The 20,194-nt window shown below is 51.9% G+C and overlaps 1 protein-coding gene across 6 annotated transcripts; it reads right to left on the bottom strand.

Moving 5' to 3' along the window:
• Window positions 1-3,178: 3,178 nt before the first annotated feature.
• On the bottom strand, window positions 3,179-18,902 carry Meak7 (MTOR associated protein, eak-7 homolog). 6 transcript variants are annotated; one of them, XM_041649880.1, is made up of 8 exons: window positions 18,666-18,902; window positions 14,302-14,470; window positions 11,797-12,027; window positions 10,789-10,933; window positions 9,015-9,443; window positions 6,352-6,470; window positions 4,817-4,996; window positions 3,179-4,414 (listed from the first exon to the last, which is right to left on the bottom strand). In XM_041649880.1, exons 1-8 carry the CDS (start codon window positions 18,677-18,679, stop codon window positions 4,298-4,300), a joined length of 1,404 nt encoding a protein of 467 aa, XP_041505814.1. In that variant the 5' UTR covers window positions 18,680-18,902; the 3' UTR covers window positions 3,179-4,297. The 6 variants fall into 6 exon arrangements, with proteins under 6 accessions (XP_041505814.1, XP_041505816.1, XP_041505820.1 ...); XM_041649882.1 differs by lacking the exon at window positions 18,666-18,902 and adding an exon at window positions 18,168-18,239; XM_041649886.1 differs by lacking the exon at window positions 18,666-18,902 and adding an exon at window positions 18,168-18,239 and having other exon boundaries at window positions 14,380-14,470.
• Window positions 18,903-20,194: the final 1,292 nt, after the last annotated feature.

The raw sequence follows: 20,194 nt of genomic DNA, 5'->3' as shown, positions 1-20,194 counted from the left end.
CCAGTTTTTGATGCAAGATTTTAGATACAGTAGACTGGTTTTGTGACCTGAGATTCAAGTGATAAGAAAGGCTGCTGACTAACCGTGTCCAGATATTATTAATCACGCATAAATGTAAAATAGTACACATAGTCTTTGCCTCTTCCTTTGATCTCTCATTGGTTTAGTCTCTTCCTTTTGTAACCTTTGTTGTAGCCCCTTTAAGAGATGGCTGGTCCCACCTCACAGTTGCAGCTGTGGTTGGCTGCAAACTAGGTGATAAGCATGCCTCCTGTATCCTTGTAGTTTTTTTTTTTTAATTAATAACAAGTTGCTAACGAATGGATATACACATACATGCTTGGGAATGTGTTAACAGCAGAAGAATAAAGACTGGAAGAAAATGTGAAATGTAGGGAGTAAGAATAAATATGCAGAAGAATAAAGAATGCTAGTGCTAAGAAATTGTAGACATCTAGGACAAGAGAATCAGAACTAAAGAAAAAAATAAAGAAAATGACCCGCAGACACTGTGTGAAATTCTTATAGAAATCTTCCAATCCCCATTCTTAAGAAGCATTTCTCTGAGGGACCCTGGGTGGGGCTGGGAGCCGGTCTTTTGGCCTTTGCATGAGACCATTCCAAAATACAGGAGGGGAAAGAACTCTTGCTGGACCTTCTCCTGCAAAACTCATCTTTTATTGATTCGTTCATTCTGTATGTAGGTATGTATTTTTTATTTATTTTTGAGACAGGGTTTCTCTGTGTAGCTTTGGCTATCCTGGAACTCACTCTGTAAACCAAGCTAGTCTCGAACTCACTGAGATCCACCTGCTTCTGCCTCCCGAGTGCTAAGATTAGAGACATGCACCACCCCTGCCCACCCCTAAAACTCCAATATTAAAACATGAGGAAGATGCCTCAATTCACACAGAATGTCAGTTCATTAGAAAATAGCTCAGGGGCTAGAGAGATGGTTCAGTGGTTAAGAGCACAAGCTGGTCTTCCAGAGGGCCTGAGGTTAAGTCCCAGCACCTATGTAGCAGCTCACAACCGTCTATCACTATAGTCCCATGATATCTGATGCCCTCTTCTGGTGTGCAGACATACATGCAGACAAAATGCCTATTTACATATAATATAGAAATAAAAAAATTTAAAGCAAATAGCTTAAGTAGAGGAAAGGCATAACACAAGGGGTATCGGAGCTCAGGAGATGGCTCAGGGGAAAAGTGGAGCCGAGAAAGCCTGATAACCCGGGTTCAACCCCTGGAACCCACCTAAAAACTCTGCTACAGGAGTGCGCATCTGTGACCCCAACAACCCAAAGCAGGATGTGCAGCAGGGACAGGACAACCTCCCAGGATCTCATGGCCAGCTGGAGGGTTACAGCAAGGCAGCAGACATAAAAGACCCTCATTGTCACGGTGGGAAGCAAGGACCAACTCCTCACATTGTCCTCTGACCTCCATACTCAAATAATTGATTTTAAAACCAATAAAAAAAATTAAGAAGACTAATTAGAGGCCGGGCAGTGGTGGTGCACGCCTTTAATCCCAGCACTCAGGAGGCAGAGGCAGGCGGATCTCTGTGAGTTTGAGGCCAGCCTGGTCTATAAGAGCTAGTTCTAGGACAGCTAGGGCTGTTACACAGGGAAACCCTGTCTCAAGAAACAAAAACAAAAAAAAAAAAAAGAGAGAGAGAGAGAGAGAAAGAAAAGAAGAAAGAAAGAAGGAAAGAAAGAAAGAAGTTATCCACCGTGACTCACTGATGAGCAGGCACTCAGTAGGTTACAGGGGTAAAATGAAGTCCAGAGTTCTGTCATAACTCAGCCAGGCTTGGTGGGGCACAACTGTAGTCACAGCATTCAAGAGGCACAAGGCTAGCCTAGACTACAAAGGAGACCCTGCATTCAAACAAGGGCTGGGGACACAGCACAGCAGCGCACACTTGCCTAGCATGCTCCAAGTCCTGGGTTGCATGCCACAGCATTACCAAAAGGAATGAAAGGAAGCAAAGGCATCTTTTAAACCAAATAGTCACACTCAGTTCATCCTCGAGACACAATGCCAGACGCGTGATGGTTGCTATGGCAACAAGAAGCCTCCAGTAAAGATGCTGGCCTGATAAACAGTGTGGAACCTCTACACAGCTGACGAAACAGCAGGAAAAGGAGATGGGGAAACCCTGAGTGACCCACTCACACACTGGAAAACATACCATGTCTAAACACAGCTGTGTTCCAGTGTGCAGAGGGTGGCCTCCGGAGGAACCCAAGGGAGAACGGGGCATCCCTTTCAGAGCTGACCTTTCCCGTCTCCATCCTTCCAGCACCTCACTCAAGCACACATTCTAACAACAGCCATGCTTGCAGCCGGCCCGTGTTTCTTACCTCTTCCTTCTAGCACTTTCTGGGCTTGGATCAGGCTCCCAGGAGGTCTCCGGCGCTCACAGCTGAATGTTTGCTCCAATTTCACCAAAGACCACACTCCTCATTCGGAAGCATTGAGATTCCTTGGAGCCCAGCTGACACCCCACACACATTCGTTACAGGCGTGTGTAGAGAAGCAGAGCCTGTCACCTGTCACGCGAGAGGACTGTCAGGCCCTCCTGTCTTTACGGTGCTGTTTTGAGAAGCAGGATCCCATCCGTGGTTTGAGCTCTTGTCAGCACAGAGATCAGAAAGCATAAGGGCCAGAGTGTCATGACCTCCCAATGGGTCACACCAAGCCAAGGGCACCACAGTCTGCGACCAACGAGAGACAGGACTATGTTTTTATTTAAGAAAAAAAAAGAAACACTCCAGGGCTGGAGAGATGACTCAATGGTTAAGAGCACTGGCTGCTCTTCCAGAGGACCTGAGTTCAATTCCCAGCATTCACATAGCTCACAACCATCTGTAATGAGATCTGGTGCCCTCTTCTGGTGTGCAGGCATACACACAGACAGAATATTGTGTATATAATAAATAAATAAATCTTAAAAAAAAAAACCAACACTCCATAGCACAGTGACCTAATTCTGTGAGGTTACAATGGGGTTCCCGAAGACTCCAGTATTTTCTCTCTATCCCACATACCATTGGCAACTGGCTTCTTACCTAGAAAACCAAAATGGCCCAGGCCTTGTCTGTACCACACCCCGCCCCCCACCCCCCCGACAGAAATAGCACTTCTGTTTGGAAGGTACGTGCCTCAGACCTTCTTCTGTGCTCAAGATGGTTACATGGAGTATTCCAGGAGATTCCTGGGCAAAAAGTGCAGAACTGGAAAAATGCTGAATTTACTATGGCTTTTAATTGAGGCAAACTGTACAGGAGATCTGTAAAGTTGAGGTTTGCAGCACAAGGCAAAGGGAAGAGGTAGAGGTCTCAGAGAAGGGCCTGTGGCTCCTCTGAGTGGGTGACACTGGGTGGCAATGACTTACAGTGTGCTGGGCAGCCTGACCACCTGAGTCCTCGTCAGTCTTTCGGGATCGCTGGAGTCTTTCTGTCCCATCACTCACCCTCCTTCTGAGGAGGCTTGAGCTGTGACCCTAGAGAAGGCACCTAGAAGCTGCCACTCCAAGCCAAGGCTGGGCATCCCCCACCACTGACTTAAGGGATGGATCTTGGGCATCCATTAAGCAAGCACCCAGACTCTGGCTCCCTCCAAATGCCCTCAAATTTAGTTAGCAGCACAGTAATGACTTGGTCTCTGGGCAGATAGGTCAAGTTCGCCCATCTACTAATCTGACTCATTTAAAAAAAAAAAGTGTTGAGAAAACTAGATGGGAACCCCATCCCAAACCTGCTCTGAGGAGTCCTGCCCCCAGAAACATTACCTTCAGAGCTTTCGCTACAAACCCAGAAGTCCCATGGTGGCGCTGAGGGTGTTCTTACAAAGTACCAAGATGTTCATCTAAGCACCTCTGTCTTTCCACTTGCGATGAGTCATCAGAGTGCCCACTGAGACCCAGAGCAAAGGCCACGCATGCAGCCACCTCCTGAGGCAAGAATACACGCCCCTACCCATCACCAGTTCCGGCAGGTTTCAAGCCTCTTTGTCTTGGATTCCATTGACATGAAATGAAAAAGTATAAGGCCAACGTTCTAACTTATGCATAGGGATCCTGGGAGGCAACACCCATCAATATGGCTTCAGAGGGGTTTCTTTTGGCATGGCTGTGGCCATGTGGCTGGTGTTAAAGCTAAGCCAGAGTCAGGGCAGAGGGTCTGCAGGGTTTTGTCTCCCTGGCTGTGAGGAATCTGGATACCCTGTGCACTGTATCGCTGGGGGAGTCCCAGCCCTTGCTCCAGGAAGCCCACGGTTCAGGAGCCTCAGTCATCTTCTTCGGGGACTTCCCGCAGTCCCTCACTGTGGCGAGTCCGTCCACTGATCTCCAGCAGGGACTGGGCTGCAGGATCCGAGTCAAGGATGCTCTTCTTGTTCTTGACCTTGGGAAGAAGGGGAGTGAGCGTATGCAGAAGCTGCCCCAATCTGGGATATACAGTGACACCCCGCCCCCAGCAGTCAGCTCATCAGAATAGAGCCATGAAGAGGCCAAGCGGCATGGGTATCCTGAAACCTCCCTGGCAGGGATGCAATTGCCAGGGCCATGCAGAAACCAAGTGTTCTTGGAGACGGGTAGGGAAGGCAAAGGGCCATGTAGATGGCTCAGGTGCACACCTTAGATAGGTCCCCGCTTCCAGGGCAAACCCATACTCTATTTTGCTGCATGTATCCAGGCATGGCCCATCGCTGGTAGAGATAAGCTTCCCCAGGTGGAAAGGCAGGCAGAGTAAGAAAAAGCAGAACAGCCACGGTTCTACATGAGGTCACTGCCACGCAGAACTTACCAGACATGTCTCTAAGACATCACCGAGCCCCCACACCTCCATCTTATCAAATTGGAAGTCCTCCTGGGCAGACAGCTGTGGGCTGTTGTAGGTGGTACATGTGGGCTTAGCTTTGCTGTGTCCTTTCCCAAAGTCTGCAGCCACCCAAAGCCCAAAATAATGGTGCTGCCCGCCCATGCCCTGTGGAGCAAATGGAGACAGAAGACACTGTCGGCAGCCATGTTTGATCGATCACTCCAGAGAACCAGGAGGATCCTGGCTAGCCTGAGACATGAGGGAAGGAGGAATGCAGGGGGGCAGCTTTGTTTCCTTGGGCTGTGATTGTAAACACGTTCCAAAGTTACTAAATGGTCATGGGTACCAGCGGACCACACGCCACAGCTCTCTGGTGCGGCTACACACAGGGGACAGCAGACTAGGCAATCTGCAGACTCCCTGGGTGTCCCAAGCAGTACTCAGGGATGAGGTGAGCACAGGGAAACCCATCTGCGCCCTGGCCCCATGACTCTCCCTTGGGAAAGGTGGCAGGCTACAAGTGGCAACTCAAACCCTTTCTCCCCACCACACAGGTAATGCCAGGTTCAAGCCAGCTGTTACCCTGACTCCCCGACAGCTTTGTCCTGATGCCACCTCTGCCAACCTTCTTGTCCCTAGTGGGCCTGAGGGACAAGCTATGACCTGCTTCCATCTTGGACATGTAGAGATCTGAGCTTATGTCTAGAAGGCGATGGGTCCTTCGGGTGTTGGGGCTGCTCCTGGGGCTGACAGCCAGGCTCAAGCTGAGAGAGGTACAGTGCCTAAACTCTGGTGTCCTGGAGACCTGGCCCACGTCCCTCCCACTTGCTGTGGGATCAGCCTGGAAGTGAACCCCTGAACCTCTCTAGCTGGCAGAGGGGATCATGTCCTTGGCTCTCAGCTCAGCAAGCACAGAGCTGGGCCTTCCCACAAGACTCATCAAGAGAAACGAAAAAGGCCAACAGGTTAGGTGGCTCTCACCCATGCCAAGCGTCCTTGTGGGTGTTTGTCTCACTATATCTCCACACATCCACTGCTGGCCTGGCCTCCAGCTTCCTCTCCTCTCCCCCATCCCCTCCCTTCCCTTTCCCTCTCTCTCCTCTCTTTTCCTTCCTCCAGCTATCAACATGTAAGAACACGACCACACAAGCAGAGCCTGTTTTCTGTCTTGTAAGTTACTAACAACCAGACCCAGCGTCCAGAGCCCTCAGCTTAGGCATCTCCCACCTCCACCAAACTCGGCACACAGCCTTGGTGTGCAGGCTCAGCACACGCAGGGGTGAGGCAGGATGGCAGGGCCTTGTAATGTGTCTTCTCCCAACACCCTCTTGGGACCCAGGCCAATCATTTGGGGTCTACCCAAAGGGCCAGGCTGTTTACACACAACAGAGGAAAGCCCAACAAAGGCATGGTTATCACTAAGGAAGATGTGCCCTGGGCTGGGCTCTCAGCAGAAGGGACAGACACACAGAAAGCACTCCCCTGTGACTGGCAGGACACCCCCTTCCCCACCTGCTTACCAGTCCATTGGGCATGGTCTGCTGTCCGTGATTCAAGTACATGAAGTGGTCATTGTAGCCTGTGTACGTGTACGTGGCCATACTGGGTGTGATGGAGAAAAGGAAGCATTTGTTGTCCCCTGGAAGTGACAGAGAGCCAAGGCAAGAGTCACTGCCTCTGAGCCAGACACAAAGACCTACAAACACCGGCAGGTTGCATGCCAGAATGCAGCCATGAAGAGCTTATGCATCCTTAGGAGCGGTGTGGAGTGGACTCTTGGTAAGCAGAGGGCAGGTCCCAGACACCACACCAAACAAGCCTTATGGGTGCCTAGGGACCCGGATGGAGCAGCTGAAGGCTCAAGGATCAGAGACCTACAGCGCTGCCTGAGGTCAGTGCACAGGCTCTGGAGGAAGTGAGGTTCATCTGCGAGGAGCTGAGCCTGCAGGGGCACAGTGAGGGGGCGAGTGCAGCCTGCCCTGGAGCCTCTGGGAGAGTGTAGTGCTGCCTTGCCCTAGGACAACATGGCCAACAGCACAGACTGCAGAGCCTGAGGCTGCTCTTTCCAGACAGACCCACCTGCCAACCTGGCAACACCTGGACGCTTGGACTTGGGGAAGGTTCCCGCCATTCCCTGAACTGGGCTGAAGTTCTGAAACACCCCAAAACTTAGCAGGAAATCAAACCTGATCTAGGGAACCAAGAGAACATGTGTGTGTTCATATGTGTGTAGGTGTGTATGAGACAACCCTCAACCAACTGTTCTTTTCCCTTCCAGACCTGTGACCACCAGCCTGACCAGAAGATCTCCAGGGATGGCAGCCCCACCTGCCTGTGGCCCCCTGGCCTCCAGAGGAACACTGTAAACATAGGGGCACCACTATGGCACCTTGGTGAAAGCTGGCCATCTGTGGGCACAGGAGGCAGGCAGCCTGTCACCTATGGAGGAGCCTGGGGACGGCCAGGAAGGACAACTCCCGTGAGAGCAGTGAGGACAGGTTACAGCTGACGCAGTCACACGCGGAGCTCCCACAGATGACAAGCCACAAAACCAGAAAAGCAGAGCAAGGAGGGGGACAAGGTAGCACCCATGGGAAGGGGGCAGTGCAGTAAGCAAGCATCCCTATGAGGAGACGACTCATAGCCCCTCCTGGGCATCCATCTGGTGACATCTTGGCTGTCACCTAGAAGCAGGATTGATCCCTTCCCAGGGCCAAAGAAGAGGTCTGTGATACCAGAGAGGAGCATAATACCTCCATTGCTGCTTCAGTCAAGAAACCACTGGAGGGTTAAGAGGTGTGTGTGTGTGTGTGTGTGTGTGTGTGTGTGTGTGTGTGTGTATGTGTATAAATATGTATGAAAACCAGAGCTTGTGCCCAGGCAGTAGCCATCTGGCCAGCCCACCCCAAGCTTCTTCAAGCCCTCAGGGTTTAGGTCCCTGCTAAGGTTTGAGTGTGAAATGTCTCCCACCAGCTCACTTGTCTGAATACTTGGTGCCGCACCAGTAGAGCTGTTTGGGGAGATTATGGGACCTCTAGGCAGAGGAGGAGGTAGCTGGGGAGACAGGTCTCAGACATTAATAGCCCAGGGCCACTCCTGTCCCGCCTGCCCCCCTATCTGCTTCTTGAAAATGTGTGTATGAGGGGCTGGAGAGATGGCTCAGTGGTTAAGAGCATTGCCTGCTCTTCCAAAGGTCCTGAGTTCAATTCCCGCAACCACATGGTGGCTCACAACCATCTGTCATGAGGTCTGGTGCCCTCTTCTGGCCTGCAGACATACACACAGACAGAATATTGTATATATAATAAATAAATAAATAAATAAATAAATAAATGTGTGTATGCATGTTTTGCCTACATGATATGTGTGCATCCCATGTGTACCCAGTGCCCCCACAGGCCAGAAGAGGGCACCAGATCCTCTGAGCCGTTTCTCCAACCTCACTACTTCTTAACCCACCAGATGTAGATGAGCAGCCGTCACCTGCTCCCACCACCCTGCCTGGCTCACCATGATGAACTGTACCCATCGCAAACTGTGACACAGCCTCCCCATCTCTGGCTGCTCTTGTAAGGTAGTTGGTCAAGCAACAAAAATAAGTGTCCTACACTAAGAGAGACTTACATAGATCTAATCTACATGGGAAGTAGAAAAAGACAAGATCTCCTGAGTAAATTGGGAGCATGGGGACCTTGGGGGAGGGTTGAAGCGGAGAGGAGAGAGGCAGGGAGGAGAGCAGAGAAAAATGTAGAGCCCAATAAAAATCAATTAAAAAATATAAAAAAAATAAGTGTCCTAGCTTCCTGTCCGTTGCTGTGCTAAGACCTGGACCATAAGCAACATAGGGAAAGGGGACTACTGGGCTTGTAATTCTAGGTAATGGTTCACCATTTTGGGGAAGTCGAGGCAAGAACTCAGGCAGCTAGGCACACCAGAACCGCAGTCACAGCAGAGGGAAAAGACTCCATCGGCAATGTCCACTCGTTCTCAGCCTGCTTTCTTTACATCTGTATAGTTTAGGACCAGCCCACAAAATGATGCTAGCAACAGTAGGTGAGTCTTCCCACGTCAATCAACAACCCGCTCCTGATAACATCTTAGACTCTCCACCCGGGGATTCTAGGCTGTGTCAAGGTGACGGTGCTTACCAGCACAGCCCCTACTACGGTCTTGGAAGTCTTACCTTGAAACTGAGGCTTGACCTCCCAAGAACGGGAGGCAAAGCCACCAAAGACATAGCCATCCCTGTCCTCGAGGACAACCAGGCAGGGCCCCTGGTGTGTGATGCGGCTGCACAGCTGGGAAAAGCTCTGTCCGTGGAGCTGTGTGGAGAAGAGCAGCCGCCAGCGGTGCTGCTGATCTGTGGCCAGGTGGGAGTTGAGGTAGATGACCGGCAGCACGTCCAGGATGCTCTCAAACGGCTGCCCCTTATCCACGTGGCGCTCGGGCACCAGCGTGGAAAGGTCCACGGATGAGTTCAGGAGGCGAAGGCCCCGAAGGATGACCACGCTCAGAAACAGGCCCACGTGAGGGACATGGAACACCCAGTCCTCAATCACAGCTTGGTCGCAGACCTGGTCCAGGCACTGAGGCCCCCGAAACTTGTGGCCATCTATGGAAAGGGACAGCAATAGTAATCCCACTATGTCACCTGACAGCAGCCATCTAAGCCTGCCATAACCGATTTAAGAACCAGTCACACGTGGCTGTGAACTAGGCAGGTGGCTCACCTGAGCTGAGGCATGTCGTAAGTCTAACGAGCACTCCCAATTTCAAACACCCAGAATGAAAACTTACTGCAAAATACTGCAATATTCACACTAACGGATTAGAAGCATATTTTGGATATATTAGCAAAACTCATGTCTCTCTTCCTTTGTATGATTTTGTTTTATTTATTTATTTATTTATTTATTTTTGGTTTTTAGAGTCAGGGTTTCTCTGTGTAACAGCTCTAGCTGCCATGGATCTTGCTTTGTAGACCAGGCTGACTTTGAACTGGCAGAGATCCGCCTGCCTCTGCCTCCCAAGTGCTGGAGCTAAAGGCATGCACCACCACACCCAGTGGTAAAGTTGAATTTCCAACCCCCAAGTCTGGTGGCTCTCAAGTGCCTATAACTCCAGCTCCAGAAGATCTGATGCTCTCTTCTGGTCTCTGTAGATACCCACATGCGTGCACATGCATGCACACATACATAAAACTAAATATATGGTAAACTAAAAGGAACCACTGAGCTGAATGACAACAAAAGCTGCACATGGCAACCTCTGGTGCAGCTAGGGAGCCACATAACAGCGACAAACACCTCCACTGAAGTGGGGAGACCTCAGGTTAGCCATTTAAACCTCAAGAAACAACGGGGGCTAAGGAGATGGCTTGGTTGGTCAAGTACCTGCCAAACAAACCTGAAGACGTGAGTTCAGATCCCCGGCTGTATCTAACCTCAGCACCGGTGAGCAGAGACAGAGACAGAGACAGGTGGATCCCTGGGGTTTCTGGACCATCAGCCTAGCCAATGGATGGGCCCCAGGTCAGTGAGAGACTGCCTCAAAAAATAAGATGGAAGCCGCCTGACACAGACATGTATACACTCTAAGCACTGCGGTTCAAATAGGAAGGGATCCTGGAGGTCTGGAGCCAAGGAATACCAGGAAGTCACTGTAGCACCACACACACACACACACACATACATACAAATAAATCTTTTTTAAAATCAACAAAAATATTGAGACCCTTTCTACTAGACTGACCAAGAAAGACAGATTTCAGGCACTGAAACCAGAGGAGGAAGTGTGACGTCACAATGGCGTCTGCACAAGGACGTCCCATAGCAATCACAGAGCCAGGGAGACAGGCACACACCCTGGCAGATCTTCCCTGGGAGGCTACAGTACCAGCGACTGTGGCAACCCCACCATGCCAAGGTCTAAATCACAGAGGACAGTCCGACACTTGCCTTGAAACTTCATCTCTGAGAGCAGTTGGGCAGCCATGGCCTGCACACTGGTGGGGGACACTGTGGATTTCCTCCCAGTCCAGCCTCGAAGTTCATGCCGGTGGGTCAGCACGTGCACCACAGAGGTCACCAGTTCCTCTGTGAACTGAGAGATACTTCGCCGTTAGAGCCAAGCCCTCCCCGACCCACTCCCAGTGCATCACTGTGAAGATGTTTATCTTTTCAGGACCAACCACTGTGGACCACAGCATGGACACGGCCCTACTTCATGTAGCTATTCATGTATTCTTTTTCTTTTCTTAGCATCTCATGTAGCCCAAATTGTCCCCAAAACTTAGAGAGAGGGTTTCATATGGCCAAGACTGGCCTTAAACTTACTGTGTAGCTGAGGATGACCTTGAACTTCTGATCTACCTGCCAAGTGGTGGGATTACAGATGTGGGCCACTATACCTATTGTATGAGCTGTTGGGGATGGAACCATGGGCTTTGTGGATGTTATGTGAAAATCCTACCAAGTGATAATACAGCCCTAGCCCTCTTCCCCTTTCTGTTAAATTCCAACACAAGGTCTTACCAAGGTGCCTAGGCTGGCCTTTGACCCTCCTGAGTAGCTGGGATGTCAGGCCTGTGCCCCCGGGCCTGGCTATCATTCTTTTTCTTTAAATTTTATTCATGTATGCATTTTACATATGAGTTCTCTGTCTGCATATATGCCTGCAGGCCAGAAAAGGGCATCAGATCTCGTTACAGATGGTTGTGAGGCACGCTGTGGTTGCTGGGAATGGAAGCCAGTGCTCTTAGACAGTGAGCCATCTCTCCAGGCCCCGGAGTTCATTCTCCTAATAACACACTTAGTTCACCTGAAAGTTTGCCAAAACTAGTTCAAGAGCTCCTGATCAACCAAGCTGTTGTATGGGCTCGGGCTCCTGAGGCTGGCCAGTTATCACGATGCCATCATGACCTAAGCCCCTGTCCCAAGTCCCCAGACAGCACACCAAGTGTCTACCTTCTGGACGTCTCTGGCCGTCACAGGACCCTCTGCAGTTATGATCATTTTCATAATCATGTGGCCCTTCTCCTCGAAGCTGCCTTTCAACAGGTGGGACAGGAACACTGTGAACTGCTCCCGGGAGACATTCCTCTTGCCCCCTTGTGCCTTGTGGGTGGCCTTGACCCTCCACATGCCGTTGTATAGCCTGGTGACCATCACCAGAGGAAGAACCTCCTTGACGTGGCTCTGTTGGGGACAGACAGAAGAGCTCTAAGGCAGGGTTCATGGGAAAACAAGCTCAGGACAAGCCCAACCACTGCTCCACAGATGCTGCCTGCACCTGCATAACCTTGTGATAACCCCCACAGTACCATCTCCCCAACCAGAGGTTCCCAAAGTGTACCGGCTCAGGCTGGGGTGGAGCTCAGTAGGAGAGAGCTCACCGCTGTGTGGAAGGCCCAGGGTTTGATCTCTAGTAGTGAGGGGGCAAAAAAGCCAGGCGGTGGTGGTACACATCTTTAATTCCAGCACTTAGGAAGCAGAGGCTGGCAGATCTCTGAGTTCAAGGCCAGCCTGGTCTACATAGTGAGTTCCAGGACAGCCAGGGCTACACAAAGAAATCCTATCTCAGAAAGCTAATTAATTTATTGATTAAAAAAAAAGGAAAAACCCAAAGCACTCCAGTTCATCGAGCCCATCAGATAAGATATTTCCTGTCTGGTCATTGCCTGCCCCTCCCACTCCAGTCTTCCCAGGCCAGACTTGTCCTTCCTGCCTCTGCTCCTCACTCTGCTTAGGGCCCCATGTTCATCGATTCTTGTGGCTGCAGCACCTGTCTGAGCTCACGAATGTGTGGGCCATGCCTGTGGGGAGCTGGTGTGGTCTCTGCATTGGGCCGCTATGCACTAGCTAGCTCTTACTCCTGCCAGGCTTCAAACTACTTTTCCATCTTTATTCTCTTTTGCAGAGCCACAGAGGGCACCCAGAGCCTTCATCCAGGCCAGGTAGTGCTCTCCCGCTGAGCTACAGCACCGGCCATTAGATCAACCACTCCTAAGACCTTAACATTCGGCAAATGGCTGGAGCCGTCAAATCTCTTTAGACCCACAGGTTACAAAGAAGTGGAGAGGGAGTGTTTCCCACCAAGGTGTCCTGCAGAGCAGGGTCAGGGCTGGATCCCCCCAACAGCTCAGGGCACCCCTAGCCTGTCCCTACTGAATGCTGCCATTGCTGCCAGGCTCATCCCTCACACGTGGAGAGGGTGGTCCTCAAAGTGCTGAGCCCAGAAGCCACGACTGCCCCCCCACAAAGAGCCAAGCCTCACAGCAACTTGCCACCGTGTACCTCAATAACTGACATAGGCTTGACTGATCTCTCTGCTCCAGCTGCATGCATGTGCGGCTGCACCTCAGTCGCCCACATACGCACATATACCGCATGTGGGGCTCCCACAAAGCCTGGTGCAGCTGGTTGGCTGAAAGTGGCAGTGGATCCTTGGAGCCCCCATCCGCTGCCTTCTACGTGCTCTGGAGCAGCGGTTCTCAGCCCTCCTAATGCTGCGACCCTCTAATACAGTTCTGGTTGTGGTGACCCCCAAACATAAAATTATTCTCATTGCTACTTCAAAACTGTAACTTTGCTAATGTTGTGAATCATAATGCAAGTATCTGTTTCCTGACGGTCTTAGGTGACCCCTGTGAAGGGGTCCTTCGACACCCCCAAAGGGGCTGTGACCCACAGGTTGAGAACCGCTGCCCTAGAAGATGAAGCTTTAGAACAGTTTCATAGACTACACCCATGCTCAGTCTCTGGGAGTAAGCTTATGTTTGCTTATGCCCACGTTCTGAGGAGCAGGGCAGTGGCCCTGAGGACATGGCCGCTTCTCACTTCTTCATTGAGACTCTGGTACTGAGCGGGAAATGCCACGAAACTCCCTGGTGTCAAGAGCACATTCTAGAGGCCACCGACAGCTGGGGCATCAAGCATGGCTCTAGACCGCCACCCGGAGGTCATGCCAAGTTACAAATAGCCTGAACGCTGTCCGATCACAGGCCATTCCAAGTTCCCTCTCCCCTTGCTTCCACCTTCCCTCTGACCCTTCTTCCTGTTTTCTGAGACAAGGCCTCACTATGTAGGCTCAGCAATCCTCCCGTCAGCCTCCTGGGTGTGTGGACTACAGGCACACACAGCCAGGCCTGGCATCAGCTCCTTGATTTAGGACATATAAGACATTTCATTTTTGCACCAGCGCTCGGAGGGCTGAGGGCAGAGAGCCACTGTCAGTTCAAGGCCAGCCTGGGCTATACAGTGGATTCCAGGCTAGACCAGCTATGGTTATACACCAAGACTCTGTCTTAAAAAAACAGAGTGTGGGTGCTATTCATACATGGCCCATGGCTGCTTTCTACCTTGCAAGGACAGAGCTGTGACATAGTCATGGAATATATAATGTCAAAGCCAGCTTGTTAGTGCTTAGCGCACCTGCAGACCCCAAATCCCCTACCACGCGGTCGCTCTTGCCTTTAGCGCCTCCAGAGAGAAAGTCCCCGCGGCCGAGCCACCTTTATTAAATGACAGGACATCAAACAGCCTATCCACCTCAGCCTGCTCCTCGGGCAGGAACTTGGAACCCATTTTCTGGCTCGACAGGCTCTTGGCATTTCCCATCTTGCCTGGTCTCTGGAGCTCTCTGCAGATCGGGAAGGGAGAAAAGTTACAACATGAGATCACTGAAATACTGAAAACCCACGGTAGCAAATGACCCACTCACTGAAAAACACAGTTAAAGTCCTTTTGATGGGGATTCTGGTCTGATGGGGTATAAACTAACAGCTGCCACAAGCGAAGCCCGAAGGCCCCATCCTGATCCCTCAAGTCAGCTAAAGCAGCCTGAACTCATTTAAAACCACACTACTGAGACCTGGCATAATGGCACAGTCCATAACCCTAACATTCAGGAGACTGGAGCACGGCTGGTGGTACCCAGAAGCTTCTGGCCACAACTGGCTACGTATAATGTATCAATACCTCACTCCTTTTCATAGCTGAATAACATGCCACTGTGTGGACATACCACATTTTGGTCACCAGTAACCAACAGGCAGGCACCTGGCTGCTTCCACTGTGTGGCTATTACAGGCAGTAAGCCTATGTACTTGGGTCCCGCTCTGCAGGTTTTCGTACTCCGCCCACAGGCTTCAAGCCTCAGACACAGGACAGTGGGACTCTTGATGTTCCAAGGAGCTGCCACCTTGTTCTCCAATTACATTCCCACCAGTCCAGCACAAGGTTCCACATCCTTGCCCACCTTTGTTCTTTGCTGTCTTTTTTTCAGGGGGTCAGGGGCCCTGCTCTTGACAGCTTCCATGTTACCAAGTTTCCCCAGAAGACACATCCCGCCCCAGAGGGCTCACCAGAGCACTGCCCACAGAAGCGGGCTGGAAAGAGGGTTCACTCAGCCCACCTCACACAGACACAACAATCCATCTAAAGAGACTCAGCAGCAAGTCCAGGCTGCACCCCACAGCCAGGAGCACAAGGCTGGCCTCACCTCCTAACCAGACAGCAGCACAGCTGAATCCCATTCCTCCAGGGACACACCCCTGAGACTGCAACTCTAAGCAGCAACCCGGCACTCAGTCAGGTTGTCAGTCTCCCTGGTTGAGTTCTGAAGGAGAGAGGGGGTGACCACCAGACACAGTGTCACGGTTGTCTAGGGGAAGGTACAGAGTCCTGTGCTCAGGAGGGGGACAGTGAAGAACAGTGTGCTTCAAAACAGCTAGAAGGGTGGACTTCGGATGTCCAGGCAACAGCTATGCCAGTCACCCAGGCTTGGAAGTACAGGGAAAGAGACATTGCTTCTGCAGTTCATTGAAGCCATCCGACTATGGGGAACCACGTGGGAACCACGGTGAAGTGACCTAAGGCAGGGTTGGGACAATGACAATGAAAAATGCCAATACAGGCCCAGGCCTGGGGTCAGAGCTGCAGACCAGGGCTGTAGGGAGGGTTCAGAATGGACTCCAAGCTGTCCTGAGTGGTGTGGGGAGGACTCTAAGGGAAGGGACAGTTCAGTGCCTCGGTGTCTTAATTTCCAACTGAGAAGAGAGTACAGAAGGGCTGGAGCATAACTAGGAAGAAGAAAATGGTTGGTGGTCATGGAGGTGGGGAGAGGCCAACACCGGGTCATGTGCAGAATCGCATGGTGCCTGTTCCTGCCCTACACAGGGAGGCTGAATCATGCCTCTGCTGCAGACCTGTGGGCCACAGGAGAGCCCTGCCTCTTGAGAAAGCGGGGGGGGGGGGGGGTGGCTATCAGCTGATACACACGAAACTCGCCAGGTACATAAGGCTGAGCACACCCCACCAGGATATCACCTGTGGCTACACACGTGTTCTCGGTTTTAGTTCTCTGCTTACCAGAAGGCACATGTGTGGATTCACCAAGTCTCCATAAACCTTGCCACTATTTCTCCCTGCAGCCTCCTCAAGCCCACCCTGACCTAGAGGAGCCCCATGGCCAACATCACCTGTCCCACTGTGCATGGCCTGCCCCTGCTCAGTGACATCTACATAACCACGGCCTGACAGCATAAAGCCACAGTGGGGACCCAACTTACTGAGAAAGTAATTGCTAAGCACCCAGCCTTGAACAGAAAACAAGCAGGGTTTGAACAGAAAACAACCCAGGGGCAGCACGGGATAGGGCCAGATGCCAGGACAGAGTCAGAGCAGCTGCTCTGTGGCGAAGCGGGGAGCGGCTGCATGGTAAGGGGGGGGGGGGCAGCCTGCGGGGGAAGGGCAGGTCTAAAGCCCACAGCTCAGGAAGACTGGGGAGGGATCTTGAGACTACAGCTCTATGCCCTGTACTGCCCCAGCTAATACAGCTAGAAGGCAGCCTGTCTCCTCCCTCAACTGAGGCAAGAATGGTTCGCAGGCTCCAAGCTGTCCCCCACAAGCTCTGTCATGTGGCCAGAAATCTGTCAGTTTCCAGAAGAAAGGTCTTTGATGTGTCCAAGTAGCAATGCAGTCAGAGGCAGGTTCTGTCTAGTGTCCAAGACCTCTATGGGAACACGTGGGTACATGGGACACCCTTCCTCTGTCAACTTTTATCCACCCTTCGTAGGTGAAGGCGCCTCAGTTACTGTAAGGTCAACTGCAGCAGTGAGTATGAGCCTTGTAACCCAGAAGGGACATTTGACAAGGGTAAAAGCCATTTTTCTTACATTAAAAAAAAAAAAAGGTCTGTGGTGGGGCGTGGGGGAAAGGGAGATGCTCACATCCACTGGGCAGAGGCCAGGGACACTTCTGAACACCTTACAGGGCACAGAACCTCTTCACACCACAAAGCATCCAGCCATGGCTCGATGAGAAAGTAGGGCAGGGACCGAACGAGGGGCCCCCTGAAGGTCACCACAGCCCTGGCCATCCTCCACACAGGGCCAGAGCTCTGCAGGCACAAACTGAGCAAAAGTGACCCACCAAACACTTGTTCCATAACAAGGTGCACATGACCGCTTTCCCACCTGGGGACAATCATGGGGCAAGCCTTTGCCTGCCCAGAGTTTAAGTTCCCTAAGCCCACCGGTGCACTTCCTTAAACAATCAATCTCAGCAACAGCCCATCCTCCATACTCCACCATCCTTATTAGCTAATCAGGTCCTTTCTCCTCCCCCAACCAGGTGACCCATTCCCAGAGGAGCCCAGCCTCTCCCCAGCTGTGAAATCCCATCACCACGTCACTACTCCAGGACCTTGAGAGGAGTATGCCCTGCTGAGCTTTAAGAGGCTCAGGTGAATCATTTAAAATTAAGGCATCAGACTGAATGAAGCCATCCAAAGTACCTGGTCCGGTGGCCAAAAACAGACACTGATGGGCCCACAATACTAGAAGGGGACTCCTAAATTTGCCCTAAAGCACGGGATAGCTTCTCTGCAGCCCCAGGTTTCTGGTGGCAGGCGGAGGCTCTTCCCATAAGGCCTCCAAGGGATCATGGCCCTCTGGTTCCTGGGGTCAATGTCCACCACCCCTTCTGAGCAGCCATATCAAGTCCATGTTTGAATCCTGAAGCCCACTGGGGCCTCTGAGGCTGGCCGCTCTCCTTCCAGCCCAGCCTCCCGCAAGGATACAGACCGGGGCACCTCCCTCGCCTCTTCCTAACTGGGATTTGAGCTCGGCTCTGAAGGAACTCCTCGGTTTTCTTGGAAAATAAGGCAGGCCCACAGCCTCCTGAGCACGCCCAGCTTCACCCTTCCCAGGCGCTGTTTCTCCGACAGTAGCTCTGACAGAGGGAAGGTTCCTTGAGGGCTTGCTGAGGCCGCCCTGCAGGTCTTCCTTCCTTGAGCTACACCTAGCTTCCCCCAGAGCTCCCAATCTCCGGCTCACCAGCCTTGGCTCACGGGGACCGAGCTCCTTCCGGTGTGTCCAAAGCGCCAGCCTTGCACGGGTAGCCCAACCCATTCCCTAGCAACAGCGCTGACGAATGGTCGTGAGCACCAATTGGGGAAAGTCAATTCAGAGGCGGAGCCCGGTAAAAAGTTCAACCAATGGAGTTGTAGTTCACGGGGAGTGGGCAGAACCTGGGAGCAGTGAACTTGAGACTGCGAGGAGGAGCACCTAGGGTTGGGAGGGTGAGGTGGGTGACACAGCGGCCAGTGATCTAAGGTAAGAAGGCGGCGGGGGTGGGGGAGTGGGCTTGAGGAGGTGCTGAGAAGCTGCTGAGGGGCTGGGAGCAGAACAGGAGGTTTGAGAGCAGGGGTCTGATTGAAAGGAGCCTGGGAGAAGGGGGCTCCCAGCAGGGGAGCTGGGAGCAGGGATGCTGGGAACAGGGAGTTGGGGCTAGCCCCCCAGGACTAGAGTGGAAAAGATGACCCCCCCCCTTACCTCCTGCAGTCCATCCTACCGGCCAGTGTAGTAGCACTTGTCACACAGAAGTAGATGCCAACTGGTCTTTTGGACAGGAGGGTGGAATAGGTTCCTGTCAGCCCTACCCGGCCTTTTCTGGTGCTGGGGACAAACACAGCAGAGGCAGGGTGCAGGGAAGCTTCAGAATTTCCAGCAGAGATGTCCCCACTGACATGCAGCCGCTTCCAGAGAACTCCACCATCCGAGCGGCACAGAGGACTCCTCCCAAGCCCACAGTAACAGAAGCTTTGCTGTTTGAAATTGTAGCCGGAAAAATGACACCAGAGGCTGGAGAGTTGGCAGAGTAGTTAGGATCATTGCTGCTCTAGCACCGGACGCTGGTGCAGAACTCACGTGTCAGCCCACGCCTGCTTAACTCTGGTTCCAAGGGATCCGACGCCCTCTTCTGGTCTCAATGAGGCATTGCACACACAATGCACGTCAAGCATAACACCTACACAATTGTTTAAATGACACCAGCCCAGCTGAGTGTGATGACACACAGCTATAATCCCAACAGTCCAGGAGGCCTAGACAGGGGGCCGCTGCAAGTTTGCAGCCAGCCTGGTCTACACAGTGAGTTCAAGGCCAGCCTGGGGTATAGAGACTGTCTGGAAGGAAAAAGAAAGCTGGGGGGAGAGGGGAGCGGAGGGAATGACTTGAGCCACTGTGGGGCTCAAGTCAACAAGCTCCTGTGAAAACTGTCTGAGTCAGTGTGCCCAGCCACAAGCTCATGTAGGACTGCAGGAGCCATCATGAGGTAGCCCGGCTGAGCAGCCAAGACAGCATAGGTCTCCCGTCTGTGGCACATGACCATGTGTCAGTCAGACCATATAGGAGGCTACACAGTCCCTGCCCTCGGCACCCTCCTTCCTCATCCAGTCCCCACCTGGCATGAATAAACAAAGGGGAGGGCCAGTGGGGATGGAGGTGTGGCCTTGGATGATAGCTGGGAGGAAGGGGAGACGGTAGAGATAGAGAGGAGATGGGGTCCAGAGGCTGCGAGCAAGAAGCCAGATAGGTTATAAAGACCCCAACTGGATGTCTAGGCTTGAGAGTTCATCCAAAGTTTCTATGCCATGGGCCAAGCGCCTTTTCAGACCTCTCATAATCAGAAGCCAGGGCCATAGTCTGAGCCAGGGTTCAGCAAGGGTAACTTTCCCAGGAACATAGAGCTGGGACACTCTTTCCTCTGGCTTGGCCAGATGTCATTTTCAGGGAAGAGAATATTCTGTGGATTTGGATTTTAGGGCCTAGATGTTGCTACATCATGCACCGCCGCAGCGTACAGGTGAAGGTCAGAGGACAATTGTTGTGGTTCTCTCCTTCCACAGAGTGGGTACTGGGGACTGAACTCATGTCATCAGGCTTTGCGACAAGCTCCTTTCCCCACTGAACCAACATGTTGGCCCTCTGTTTTCTTAGCTTTGTTGTTGTTGTTTTGAGATGAGGTCTCTTCATGAGGTTCAGGCTGGCCTCAAACTTTTTTTTTTTAATTTATTTATTAT

The sequence above is a fragment of the Microtus oregoni genome, unplaced genomic scaffold (assembly GCF_018167655.1).
Source record: "Microtus oregoni isolate MIOR12 unplaced genomic scaffold, Mior012 000004F_ref0000308, whole genome shotgun sequence".
Lineage (NCBI taxonomy): Eukaryota > Metazoa > Chordata > Mammalia > Rodentia > Cricetidae > Microtus > Microtus oregoni.
Note: the sequence above shows the minus strand (reverse complement) of the source record. Positions and strands in the feature narration are given on the sequence as shown.

What these genes read in the sequence shown, in the direction of transcription:
- Meak7 (XM_041649880.1), bottom strand. An exon ending in GGTCAAGCCTCAGTTTCAAG is followed by an intron (nt 6,471 to 9,014) that starts GTAAGACTTCCA and finishes TGTCACTTCCAG; the next exon opens with GGGACAACAAATGCTTCCTT. An exon ending in ATGTCTTAGAGACATGTCTG is followed by an intron (nt 4,415 to 4,816) that starts GTAAGTTCTGCG and finishes CTTCTTCCCAAG; the next exon opens with GTCAAGAACAAGAAGAGCAT.